The 14,295-nt window shown below is 35.9% G+C and overlaps 1 protein-coding gene across 42 annotated transcripts in view; it reads right to left on the bottom strand.

The window, feature by feature from the left end:
- The window catches only part of Ptprd (protein tyrosine phosphatase receptor type D), a 2,013,525-nt gene that overhangs the window by 114,483 nt on the left and 1,884,747 nt on the right, over positions 1 to 14,295 (bottom strand). For 27 of the 42 annotated variants that reach the window (XM_070033182.1, XM_070033181.1, XM_070033190.1 and 24 more), the window contains 3 exons: positions 12,041 to 12,153; positions 2,224 to 2,265; positions 1,615 to 1,712 (listed from right to left, as the gene is read on the bottom strand). In XM_070033182.1, the coding sequence (XP_069889283.1) occupies positions 1,615 to 1,712; positions 2,224 to 2,265; positions 12,041 to 12,153 (253 nt within the window). The remainder of the gene's footprint in view (positions 1 to 1,614; positions 1,713 to 2,223; positions 2,266 to 12,040; positions 12,154 to 14,295) is intronic. The other 15 variants (XM_070033197.1, XM_070033199.1, XM_070033198.1 and 12 more) reach the window with 1 other exon arrangement.

Here is a 14,295-nt window from a genome sequence, read left to right as displayed (position 1 = left end):
AGTGCTTGAAGCACAATGAATAAAAAATATTTTAATATAAAAAGAGAAAAGAAACAAAAGCAATATTTGTTCATTGGCTAGTGGATAAAGATGATGAAATATGCAAATTGAAAGGTATAAGAATGGAAATGAATGGGTACAGTCATACATTTAGCATATCAAGGCAAAGTGATTAATAATAAAATTTAGAGACATGAGGAAGTGAGGACTTCATGCAGATATTCAGAAGACTCCTCTAAGCCTTGCTGTTCATAGCCTCTTATTAGCACTTCTACATATATTTGCTACTCTTTGATCCAAGTCGGCCTATTACAGGTTCCTCTTGCAATTAGATAGAAATATTTCCCTAGGGATTAAAAGATCCTCTTGTGCACATTCCCCATTTAATGTTGATATAACATAGATCAAAAAAGATAAGAGGGAGAGTGGCATTTTAAGATTCTGATCAAATAAATCTGGAAAAATAATTTATAATAGATTATGAGAAGCTCAAGCACCCCACAACATTCTATGGTTTGGAAACATTTTTAGTGATACGTTGAAATCTTATACTAAAAGAATATTGACTTACATGAATTGTGAAAAGTTGGTTACCAATAATCAATTAATTGCTTTTACTATTGCTTTTCCCTTTCACTGTGGAATTCCAGATATATGCAATTTCTCAGCTGTTTGCTTCATACACACACACACGCACACACACACACACACACACACACACAGACATACACAGAAGTTTTTATCTTCATGAAGAATTCTCATGGCATTGTTAAGGATTCTGGTATTTTATGATTTCCAGTTTACCATTGCTTCAGAAATAGGTAAATTTCTGGTATTGTATTAATAACTTAATATATGCATTGGTTTTTTTAGAATGAGTGGTAAAACCATGTATTTAAGCTCAGTACCTTAATATATGCATTAGTACTCTTTTAGAATGAGTGGTAAAACCATGTATTTGTGCTCAATACCTTAATATATGCATTGGTACTCTTTTAGAATGAGTGGTAAAACCATGTATTTGTGCTCAATAATAAGTAGAGTTTTGGGGCTATGGAAAACAGAAAATTGAGAAATTTTCTTTCATTGAGGATTCATACCATGAATCAATTATTTGGCAGCTATTTTATATACTGGGCAGCTTATCAATTTGATATATAAGATAAACCTAAAACCCCAAAGAATAAATTAATCTCCCTAACAAATATAAAATAACATTTTAAAAATGTAACTGCTATATCAATGGTATAAGAAAACCAAACTATTCATTTATCTTTTTTTTTTTGCCAGTCCTGGGACTTGAACTCAGGGCCTGTTCACTGTCTCTGAGCTTCTTTTTCTCAAGGCTAGCGCTCTATTACTTGAGCCACAGCACTACTTCCAGCTTTTTCTGTTTATGTGGTACTGAAGAATTGAACCCAGGGCTTCATGAATGCCAGGTAAGCACTCTACCACTAAGCCACCTTCCCAGATCTTATTTATCATTTTTCTGATAGGGTTCTGCATTATATTTAAATGAAAATACATGGGTGTTGTTACTTTTCAAGAACGTGGTCACGAAGCAGAGGAAGGCAACATTTGAAAGTACTGTTTAGCATAAACCCTGTTGCATACCTCATATTCTTGGGAAAACTTCAAGTTGTCATTTGCTTTCAACCTTTCAATGTGATCTGCAAGTTCCAAGATAGGTATTGGAGGATGACTAGCCATACCTATTAAAAAAGAAGGAAAGAAGAAATACATTTGAAAACACTTGAACATTATGTTAACTTTCCAAAATACAGAAAATGCTGTAGTTAGAAATGGCCTGAAAACATGTGAGTAGTAAAGATGTTTTAGATGAAGAAGCAGGCAGATAGTTTGGTTACTCAAAGCAGGACATGCTCTGGAAGAATGGAGTTTGTAGCTAAATAGAAAAGTCACCAAGAATAATCCCCAAACTAGCACTCCTAGCATAAAAGAAAGTGTTATTGTGCTATGAATCAATGAGGTTAGCTAGCAGAGAAAACCGACAGTCAGTCTTGATGTCAACTTCTGCTTTGAGTAATGACTGTTATGTCATTTCAAACTCCTTTTCCTGCACTGTGTGAAATGGAAATTGTGTGGAATTAAATGGTGTAAAAGTGAACTAAGAAAATAGACACAGACAGAAGCCTAGAAGAGGAAGAGGAGCAGCTTGATAGGAAACATAAAGTGACTTATGCATAATCAAGGAAAACTAACTTGAAGAATGAAGGTTACCAGGGTAACCGGAATCATCTGAACCTGCAAAGGAAATGATGGTGTAAATAAAATAAAATAAAACAAAATTGTCTCTTTAAAAAAATGAAATGGATAGCCCAGTATACTTTTGAAAAATAACAAAAAAGGCTTCAAGTTTTTGCAGGATTCACCATACATTGTGACTACATTAAGATTGCTTTAATATTTCACAAACCTGTAAGTGACTGACATTCACATGCAAACATAGACACAAAGGATGACATGCACCACAGAACACTGATGATAATCACAGACTGCAAACCAGACACCAAACTGAACCTCAAAAATGTTTCCACTAGTAGCAGATTGTAGAGGATGGGGTTAGAGCCTTCTCCTGGACATCCGTAAATGGCCACACTAACATGTTGATGGTATTTTGTCACAAGTCTCATTATTGAAGCCCCAGAAAGCCTACAATCTACTTCAGTTGTAAACATCTTTGTCCACTAATGAAAAATGAGTTCAGAAAAATGAACACATGGTAGAAGGACCAGAAGAGAAAAAGAAAAGATAGAAAAAGAAAGAAAGCAGAGACAGGGGCTGACACATCTTAGTTCAGTCTGCCAGCTGAACACATATCAACTTCAGGGATTTTGTTAAAGATACTCTGCTGTTAATTTTGGCGAATCTTACATCTTCCTGATGTTCTTATGCTTTGCATTTTGTTTCATTCTGATTAATTTTGCACGAGTATCAAGAAGAGTATCTGCTGACTTAGATCTTGGAGACACACATTCCAGCTGGCTAGAGAAACCTGAACTAGCATGCCCCCAGGGAAGCCTCCTGAGGGAGGAACTCAAACTGGAAGCCACATCGACATTCTACTGTCACTGTGATCCTTTGGAGGGTTTTGGCTTGGGGAATGATAAGGTTTAAGTCAATATGACATGTGATTACGTTATAACCATCTTAGAAATGGTGCCATTACTTTAAGTCACCCAGTAAGCCCCCTTACCTCAAGTGCCAAATTACCAATGGTTCTGGTAAATTAAATAAAAGCCACTTCACTTTTTCAAAACTACCATTTAGCATAGTGCTGTGAATTACGGCAAGCTAAGCATTTATGGCTATGCAAGTCTGCTGCCAGTCAGCTAAAATCTTAGTGGAGATCCAATAAAAAATGAGTTGGTTAGAAATAGAAACTCTTTATTGGTGATAAAATTATGCATTTGGGCTGAAAAATTTGGAGCCCTTTCTGAAACTTTTGTGTATAGATAGTAGCATTGAGCTCATTTCCATTCTGTGGAGAAAGTGGGTGGGTGTGACAGTGATCTGATAATTGAAGTGATCTTCTCCAGATGAGGCACTCCCCAGTGAAAAGAAAGGAAATACTAAGGCACAAGAGACTGGAGGCTTATCTGAAAATGGAAATGGACTGATGTGGACAACATTACAGTGCTTTAACAGAAAAAATAACAGAGACAAAGATGTTTAGACCTTTTCGAGCGAATCGTGGGAGAGAGTTATTATCATATATGGACTGAGTGGTGGTTTGGCTAGAGAGGGAGGACACAGAGCCAATCAGGGAGGCGTAGGGGACTGAATTACTGCTCAAAGCTGCAAAAAGTAAAGCCAGTTGGAGATGGGAAAAGTATTAGTATAACAGCAGTAGAAGACCATAATAAACAACGAAATGCGATCAAGGTATTTACTTTGGGCATGCACTGGCACATGGTTTGGAAGTATTATTTTGGAAGCTAATAAAAGAGAAATCCAGGCAAATCTGGGCTGAAACTTTCTACACGCAAATATAAATAGATATATCACATGTAAAGGTATAGTATTATAAAATCATCATTGAAGACTTCCAGTACTGAGTTAAAAACACCAGTACTGAAAAAAAAATGTCAATATGCAGAACATGGTGCTAAATTTGTGGGACGAGTATAAATGGCATAACAGATGTTTCAGAGAAAAGTGGTGAACTCATGGGAATCAAATGGGACAAAGGAGGAATCCAGGCCCAGAGCACTACACTTGCACTGTACTTCTGGTTCTGCCATCTATTAATAGAAACAAGTCTCTTCCTGTCAAACACCTCAATTTCTTTGTCTACAAGATAAAAATGGAAGACTAGGTAAGCTTTGGGGTGCTGCCCTTCATGGCTTTCCTTTCTGTCTGCTATGGATAGCGTTTCTGAATAGAGGAGAGTCATAGTTATATGGCCCATAGTAGGGGTTCTAAAAGTTATCCCAACTTTTCTTTGAAAGCATAATAGAAAACTATCATGCTTTTGAACTATCTCCTTAATTTCATTTTCTCTAGCTAGCTTAACTTATATACAATAGATTATGATGTAATGCCGCAGAGTTGGAAAACACTGGCTATCAATATAAAAATTATGCTAAATAGAGCTGGGAAGGTGGCTCAGTGGTAGAGTGTTTGCCTCCAATGAATAAGGCCCTGGGTTCAATTCTTCATGGGAAGAAAAAGCCCATGGCACTGTGGCTCAAGTGGCAGAGAGCTAGCTTTGAGTTGAAGAGCTTAGGGGACAGCATCCAGGCCCAGAGTTCAAGCCTCATGATGAAAAAAAAATATGCTAAATAATAAACCTTTGCGAAAACTACTCTAAACAGAAACATTTTACTTCAAATCAGAAAACCATCACTGAGGATTTACTTTAAAATAACCCAGAATCTTCTACACTGCCAAATGTTGAAACCATTTTATATAGTATAAACACATTTATGGTATTCTGAACGAAACAGTAGACACAAAGTAAACTAAAAGTACTGAAATAATCCCTCTATACTATCTTTACAGTCTTTTGTCTGGCAACTTCCTCACTGGCTCAAATTTTTCCTCTATTCTTTTAATTAGAACAGTATTTTCACATTGGAATCAGAGATGCTTTAAAATTCCTTTTTGCAGGCTACACATCAGACCAGTTAATCCTGAGACTCTAGATCTTGAAGCCAGATGTGGATATTTGTAAAACAATTTCCTATCAATCATCTTTGGTCCAATAGGAATTCCTGATGGGGCCTTAGGAGGTGTGAAACTCAGGTTAATACTTTTGTCACTTCAAAAGCATACTGTCAGGATTTATGAAAATGAGATGAGCTTCCTCCTGGTACCATCCTTATATTACCTGTGACTATCAGTTAGTAAGCCTTAGTACTTTTTCCCTATGATTAGTGGCCAAGTATTTGAAACATTGCTAACAACTGAATAGTCAGCTGCCAGTGCGATGAACTCATCAATTCAATACTACCAATGTATGATACACAGGCACTTTTAAGGCACACATTGAAATGGAGCCCTGTGCCTATTGAAGGTAGGGTATCCACAATACACAGTAGTGTGATGAGAAATGAAGGTGGAGTCAAGGGAATCTGCCTTCTGTGCGAGGAAAAGACATGACTGCTACAGGGTACGTAGTTGTAATGATAATGTCACATAAAATAAAAGTTGAATGGGATTTTAAGTTCATTTTATATGTTTTATACAAGGACTGTGAAATCCAGAAAAGTGAAATGACTTGTTTAGTTCTGGTAATAAATAACAAAAATATTAACGTGTTTGGCTATCTTCCTATTGTATCGTTTCTAGAACAGTAGTGATGATGGTCTAACGCAGGGTCTAGTGGCAAAAAGGAGCAAAGGCTGATAGGATTATAACCAAAGATAGACTTCTTTGGTTTATCTTCAGATATATTGTACCCTAATCATTTCTGCAAGAAAATGGACTCATCTTTATTTCCTTGCATCAGACAGACTTCCAGGGGTGTCTTTTATTCACTTACTCTCTGTAGAGATTCAAGAAAAAGTAGTATTTCTCTATTATATAAAAGGGGATGGAAGTATGACTCACATGGTAGAGCACCTACCAAACAAGTTCTCCAGTTCATGCAAAAACAAACTTGAAAAAAGAACCAGAAACAAAACAGGAACAAGCTGCTTGAAATTCTAGCTAATCATGAGGCTGAGATGTGAAAACCTGAGGTTTGAATCTAGCCTGGCCCAAACAGTAAGCAAGATTCCCAAATAATAAGCAAAACACTGGGCTGGTGATACAGCTCCAAGTGGTAGAATGCCAGCTGAGCAAGCAAGTGGAGTAAGCAGGGGGCCCTGAGTCCAAACCTGCATATCCTCAAAAACAAATAAACACTAATACCAATAAGCATAGAGGTAGTTAGTAACAAGTGTTCAGTTCCAATGTAAACATCACTACCTTTGTGTTTGGTGGAAGTGTGGGAGACTTCTGATAAATAAAGCCACTCAGTTCCAGCATTTGCTTTACCATGGGGATGTGCAGGACCAGTTGAGTCAGAAGGCTCAGGTTTCATTGATAACTACAATTCCAGATTATTCTGTAATCATCTCTCAGTTTCCAATACTGATTCAATATTTTCTTGAAACCATGTGGACAGCAAAGATAAGACCTTTTCAATCTCCATATGGCCAAGTGGGCTGTGACCTCTGTTTAAAAGAACTAAATTTTCCCTTTTGATGTCGGTGAGTTAAAAATTGAGGAATTATGACAAAGAGGGGACAGAGTATATGGTTGAATGCATAACAGGAGAGGTGTTGAACTTTTTGTTTGGTACTTCTTGTATGCCTCATCCTCTAAGGGTTCATGGATTTTCACCTCCCTCTAGCTTCATCCCCCATTAATTCTACCAATTAGGAAAATAAAATCAGAAGATTTAAAAGGCTTGATCCAGGTCATCATCAGTAAAGTATGGCTACATGGGGGATATGGTCCTAGATTTTGTCAATTCTCACTAAGGGCACTTCTTACTGTACCATGCCATCTCTCAAATTATTGAACATTTCTGGAAACAGTTGTGACAGGTATTTAAAGCTGAGCTTATAAGACTGGATTTGCTCTGCAGCAACACAGAGATCATAAACCATCCTCAGCTTTAGAAATGTGTGAATGCAACAACTTCACTTAGCGTGCACATGTGTTTCCAGGGTGGCAAACAGAGGCCCTCATGCCCTCATCTGTGCTTCCAGTTCATTTTTGTCCAAACATCAAGTATCCGTGAAAACTAAAGGTATAAAGTCAAACAGTTAGAAATTGTAGTAAAATTTGGAAGATTAAAAAAAAACTCCCACACTATTTTTAGCTTTAAAGTGTTCTGCTGTATTTTTACCAAATCATTGAGTGCTTTTTCAAATGATCCACAGAAAAATGTTTATCAGGTCTAAGTTGAGCATTCCCATTCCAAACACTGAAAATTTTAACTTGTCCAATATCTGAAATATTTTGAGTTCTGACAAGGTGTTACTAGTAGAAAATTCCATACCTGACCTCATCTGACAGGTGGCAGTTAAAATGTGGGCACACTAAATTATTGTATAAAAGTACTTTCAGGATATATGCTTTAGGTATACATGATACTTAAACAAATCTTCTATTTAGACCCAGGGCCAATCTACAAATATCATAAACCCAAGTTGAAATATTCCCCATCTCCTGAATTCTCAAATCCAAGGCACATTTGTTTCTAAGAAATTTAGGTAAAATATACTCTACTAATACGTGATTATTTCACACATCTTAAACTTTGTATTTAATACCAATAGGCACTTGGTTTAGTTTGGTAGTTAAATAAATACTCCTTTTGAGGTCACGAAGAATGAGGGGACATACCATAGATGAATTTTTCCTTCATAATACATGTACGTTTATAATGTTTCCATAAGATTCTCTTTATGGTATTGTTTTCTAGTAATTGTGATAAATGATGGGAAAAGTATGTGGTCACAGGCCAAATAGAAACTAATTTGTTTATTAAATCAATGATCACAGCCTTTAAAGATGGACTTTACTTAATAATCATGGAGAATATTGAGATAATTAACTCAATTTACACAATTTACAATAGCCTGCACAAAGTGCAGATACTCTCCTCTGTTTATAATTGGTTTCAAAAACTAATGATAAGTTAGACATAAAGAAAACATTGACTTAGAGATATGATTGCCTCTTGGTAAAACAATAAGGACAATTTGACTTAATCTGGGGGGTGACATCATCACTAAGTGACATATTCTCTAAGAGTGGCTTTCTAAGTTAAGAACCAAATTGCAGAATTAAAGTTGTTATATAGGATTTCTCAATATGTAGAATTTAAGAAAATCATGCCTGTTAGTTCCCAAATTTACCATTTCGACTCAATGAGGCAAGGTTTTCACAGTACAAAATGTCAAAGAACAGGTCAGGTACTCTTCACCTACATTGTGTGCCTGCATTTTCTATGGAATAAATGAAATATGAAGAAGTATAGAGAAAATAGATCTTGTTAGCATGGACCCAATTAACAGCACCAGTGGATCAGAAGAAATGCCTCCAGAGTTTTCAAAGCCCGTGTGACTGCTGTGCAGACACTTCTGCTGCTGATACCACAATTTCTGATACGTTAACTTTTTATGAGTTTGGTTTTGCTTTTCACAGCCCATCAATCATCTACCATCCATGGATGCTTTGGGGCAAAACACATTAAGGTCATCTAGAGAATTGAAAATGAGGCCTTTATGTGGAGACATCTGATCATCAATTTTTAATCTCTTTTTGTAAAATGTGCAAGAAGAAGAGTTCATTATGTTTTGATTGGGGGTAATTTTGGGGGGGAAGGGGGAGTAGAGGCAAGAGATGGTGTCAGGTTTTACATGCCGGCAACAGGGAGAGATGAGGTGAATGGACCACTGGATGTTGCTTGTTTTACCTTCTTTTATACCTTTCTTTTTACTGGAAAGAAAGCATGTCTCTCTTAAACACTGAATTTCTAAATTTGGCTTTTTGAGAGAAAGGCGAAAATGAACAATGATCTGTAATTTGTTGTCTTTGTTGTATCATGATGTGTTTTGTTTTTGTGCTAGGGCTTTAACTTAGGTCCTCATGCTCTCTTGGGTTCTTTGTTCAAGGTTGCCACTGACTCACACCTCCACTTGCAGCTTTTTGCTGGTTAATTGGAGATTAAAAGTCTGTAAAATTTGTCCATCTAAGCTGGCTTCAAACCAAGATTTTCAGATCGCAGCCTCCTGAGTAATTAGGATTAAGGCATAAACTACTAATGCCAAGCTATCATCCTTTGACAATATCACATTTATTTGAGTCATTCTTGATCTTATTAGTAAAGAATTGTGACAGCATTAAAAAAATAACCTGTAATTAGTACTGCCTATCTAAATAGTATCTACCTAAATGTCCTTACCCAAAAACCTGCTACCCCATTTCTAGATGCCTGACATGCAGAAATAGGACCAATGTTATGAAAAGATGGGTTTGCTATGGCTTATTATGATGTAATCTGAATCAGCAAGGCTTGAGAAGACCTTTACCCCGTACTACTAGGGGATGATACAGTATGTGTAGAAATCTACACAGTATAGTATCATCTGTTGAAAGAAAGATAAGACAATATATTGACTTGTCCAAAAGTTGATTTTTATATTTAAAAGTTACAGCAGCAACTTGTGTGTGCGTCTATGTTTACCTACCTACTGGACATTCTATCAGTGAAAGAACCATGTACACAAATGGGAAAGTCTGGAAGAATATACATGAAGGATATCCTGGAGAATGTAATTGGGACAAAAGTAGAGGTTTTTTTTTTAAGTTTTACATATGTTAAGAAAAAGAAAAAAGTATAGAACAAATATTATTATTTTCACATTTTTTCTGCTTCTCCCAAATTATCATTATGAAAACACTCAAATAAATACAAATTTTAAAAATACCTGTTAACCATATTCTATATATGATTAATAAGCTTGTTTTATATATTTCAACATCATCTTCTAAAACATGAGGGTTTTTTTTAAAAGACAAGGCATATGAGGAAGGGTGTTCAAATAAGTTGGAATTTAGAAAGAGAGAACAATACCTTTTCTAATCCAGAATAATGGACATATTTCATTTTTAACTAATATAATATCTATCTGCTAACCCTCTCTAATATCTACCCTGTTTCTGCTGGGCACAAAAACATTAGTCACTTAAGTAAATATATCTTTCCTTCTTGCACAGGTTAGAAAGATTTGTAAAATTTGTAATTCTAATAAACTTCTCTACTACCTCTCTTCTCCGCTATTTACTTTGCCTAATTTATTCCATTATTCGAGATTAGAAGCCAAATCATGAGTATACGGTACCTTCCTATGTATTAAAGTTTCCTTTTTAGTTTTGTAAAGTTATTGGTGATACCAGAAATACTTCATCAGTTGACTGTTCTACCTTAGTTCTGACTGGCCCTCTATAGCAAAAAAAAATATGTTGATTGACCTTTTGGTGTAAACCATTACTCATTGAAAAGATTAGGTAGCTTTGTTTATTCTCAAATACAACTTGGTTGCCCAATTCCATCTAAATCTCTATAAGATCTCCTCTCATTACTTATTTCAGAGCAAGATGCCTAAAAGGTGCACTCAGAGGATGTCTCAACATGAGGCATCGGGGACTATGAGTACACTGGAAGGATGACTCGATGTTCCACCAACATACACATGTATATTATAAATTGTCAGCCTTTTAAAATGCAACTGGAAGCTTTTGGTTACAGAAACCGTGTTCTTCCTCCTTTTATGTTCATCAGGCAAAAGTTTATAGTCTAACTTCATACAAAATGAAATAAAAAATTTAAAAGATATATATTTAGGATTATTTTATAGCCACTTTGAAAATATTAAACATTAAGAGTTATTATGACACATCTCTAATGAAAAAAAGAAAATATGCTGTAGATGGGAATTCACTGTAATTTTTTTCAGTTTAAAAATACACTAAAATATAAAGTTCAATAAATTTATAGTGTATTATCCTGGGTGTTAGGACATGTATTGGGCATAAATTTTTCAACAATTCTACAACCAAACTGGATTCCGAAAGACTTCCTCAGGCTGATCTTTACCTTGCTTATGACCAACAGATACTAAGACAGTGCCTCTTAGGTTTACATTTTCAACTCCATGATTATCCTTTGCATTTTACTGGACATTAACAAAATTTTGTTGAAAGAATGTTCAGTACATCTACACTTGAGTGAAATAGATTATAAAATGTTCCTCATCAGAACGTGTTGTCTTCTGTTGAAGCACTTAATGTTATTAAACAAGTACATGGTTTCCACATCTCAGTTTCTTCATATGTCTATCCAATAAGAAATCTAAATTGGTCAGTGAGAGTGAGTATAGGTAATATTTTCATTACCTAATACCTTACCTCTTTGCTTCCTTTCCACCCTTCCATTTTTCCTTCTACTACTTTCTCCCTCATTCTTTCTCTTCCTCCTTTCTATTTCTCTCGTCCCTTGTTCCTTCTGTCCTTTCCTCCACTCTCCCCCTTTTCTTGCTTCCCTCTCTCCCTTCCTTATTACTCTTTCTTTCTGAGCATCACAAACATAAACAAATAGAAAATGTAGAACAAACCTATGCTTCTTCAATGACATAGATGATGTATACATTTACCATTTTAATCATGCATTCATTTTATAAGATGAGAAGCGGAAATCTTCCCAGGTTGGTGTCACTAAAAATAATAACTGGTATATATTAAGTATATAAAATAGTAGATATTCTTATAACACCTAGAGCTCTTTCACAATTAAAAAATTACATTTATTTTCCTATACCACTTCAGAGTTTCTCAAAGTATGCAATTTCTTTTCTGCTTTGTGCTAAGTGATCCTCCACAATATTAAAATAAAAGAGCAAGATGAAGAAAATGGTTGAAAACAAAATGATATAGTCATCTATAAGGTCAATATCAATTGGGCTGTTAGACTTTCCATGAAGAGTTTATTAAGGCTTTGGCAGACTATGCCTCTTACCTGGTGTTTGAAAGTTAAGGCGCCTCAGTTCTACTGGGTCTGTTGGATGGTGTGAAGGGACCTCCTTACTGTTCGGTATGCTGCTTTTTCTAGACTCGGATTCTGCCCTTTTCCTATAGGGAGAAAATTAAAATTGAAGAACTGAAATATATCTCTTGGAAAATGGAGAGAGTTACACCACCTCAAATTCTGTTTTAAAACTTTAACTGGCTAATTTGTGATCGTGTTCAAGGTTGCTATGCCTTTGCTGCCCCACAGTTTCAGTGGATGATCTAAAAGTCTTCCTTTAGCTCCCAGATTAAACTATTCACTGTCTCAAGGCTTCACAATCTTAGGAGGTGTTGTTAATATATATTCATATCTTTGTTGGGCAGGTCTCTATTTTGTACTACTTCTATTTATGAGAAATAAGAGAGCGGGCCTCTAGTAATCAGTGCTAATATTGTTTTTATCGCTGAGAAACTACTGGCCTCAATCTTACAAACTTAGTTTGTTTCATTTTTCTCCCTTTAACTACAAACAACTGGTAGTTACAAAATGGAGATATACTCAATATGCTCATGAGGCAGGGAAGCACAACAAATGCATTTCTAATCTTAATACCCAGAAGGAGAACTGGGACCATGTAAGACCAATGTTGTTGCTCTTTTTCAAGAAGGAAAAATAATAGTGTTGACTGTTTACAGTTATGCTGAGCTAACTATGATGGATGAAACTGAACCACAGAAAGATCAGAAAAAAAAGAAGTTTCATCCCATGGGCAGCCCAACTCTTCTCATGATTACTCAAGATACAACTAAAAGGTTTTGTGAGAAATATGAGACTTCACCTAATTTATCTTATCTTTGTTTTAAAAGCTGATTTTATCATATATACTTACTTAAGCTTTACAATGTAACTTTAACCGATTTCTAGGTCAAGATCTGTTAGATATATTCAAGAGATTTCTTTGTGCATTTCCTTTCAAACCCAAATAACTATCTTCTCAAATGAAGATTTAGATTAAAATGTGCACTTAACAAATGAAATTCTTTTTCTGATAGTTTTTTTCCCCTCCCATATACTGATCCCAGTTATCTCTATGCTGGACTTACAATCCTTGCACCTTATCCCTGCTCAAAACAAAAACATTTTTATTACAGGAGGAAGTGCTGCCCAGCTTCTCACTTTCTCTTTTCCATCTGATGGTGGTACAGCTCATTAGTGCTGCTGTGGCAATGGACACCCAGGCAATGCCAAGCAGGTCATTTTGTGTTTAGCCATATCATTCCTGTTCCATAGCCTTTCATTCCATCTCTGATCATCTGTATGGAATCAAACTAACCAAGGGAAGAAGGGAAGGTTGATGCAAAGGGGATATGCACTTGATTTTTTCTAGCTCAGTATCTTCGAAAAAAACATCTCAAAGAAGTGAATTTTCTTGAGTGAATCCTATTAGACACTGTGCTTTCTGAGTATCTTGGATTAACTTGGCTGCTTAGGATTTCCTTTTTTCCTGAAGATGTCAGGTACAGACTTAGGATAGAATGTATTCATCATCTCTATGGCCAAAATCCAAGTCAATCTTTGTTTTTGAAATATCCTAAAGTTACCAGCAACTTCATTTATATGGATTGGAAAATGACAAAGAAAGAAGAGGTGGAGGATATATGAGAAAGAGATGAGAAGGAAGCTGGGGGGGGGCCCTCAGAAGATCAGACAGAAGAACATGATGATTATTTTCAAAGCAGTAAACGTTACTGCAATCATACTACAGAATTTGCCTCACCACAATGAGAGATTCACTTTACCACTGAAAATGCAAAAATGAACTCGATAATGAAATGTCACTGAATGCAGTTAGCCAATCAATCTCATATGAAACCTAGGGTTGGTCTTCATTCTCTGAATATATACTAGTACCATTAGGCCTGGCCTTTTTATGTAATATGGCACAGGCACACACTACTGATGCACCAGACCCAGTGAATACAACCTGAATTCTCTCTCCTCAATGGCTCTCCTGTCATACTCACAAGATTATGGAAACAAGAATCACACATATCTGGGCAAGGAAATTGCTTCACTCTTAGGGGTACTATTAAAAAAACAACCCCCTTATCTTCGTTTTCCCAGAGGCCAAGTTTGAGTGACACTGAGCTGGAGGCACAGAAAAGAACACATTTAAAAATTTAGCCAACTTCTGTACCAGAGAAGTTGGAAATCATGTTTTGTTGTCAAGATGTGAGTGTCAGAAAACACAGGGTATGGGATTA

This window comes from Dipodomys merriami, unplaced genomic scaffold (assembly GCF_024711535.1).
Source record: "Dipodomys merriami isolate MVZ:Mamm:240054 unplaced genomic scaffold, mDipMer1.0.p SCAF_22, whole genome shotgun sequence".
Taxonomy (NCBI): Eukaryota; Metazoa; Chordata; class Mammalia; order Rodentia; family Heteromyidae; genus Dipodomys; species Dipodomys merriami.
This window is presented reverse-complemented; position numbering and strand designations above follow the sequence as displayed.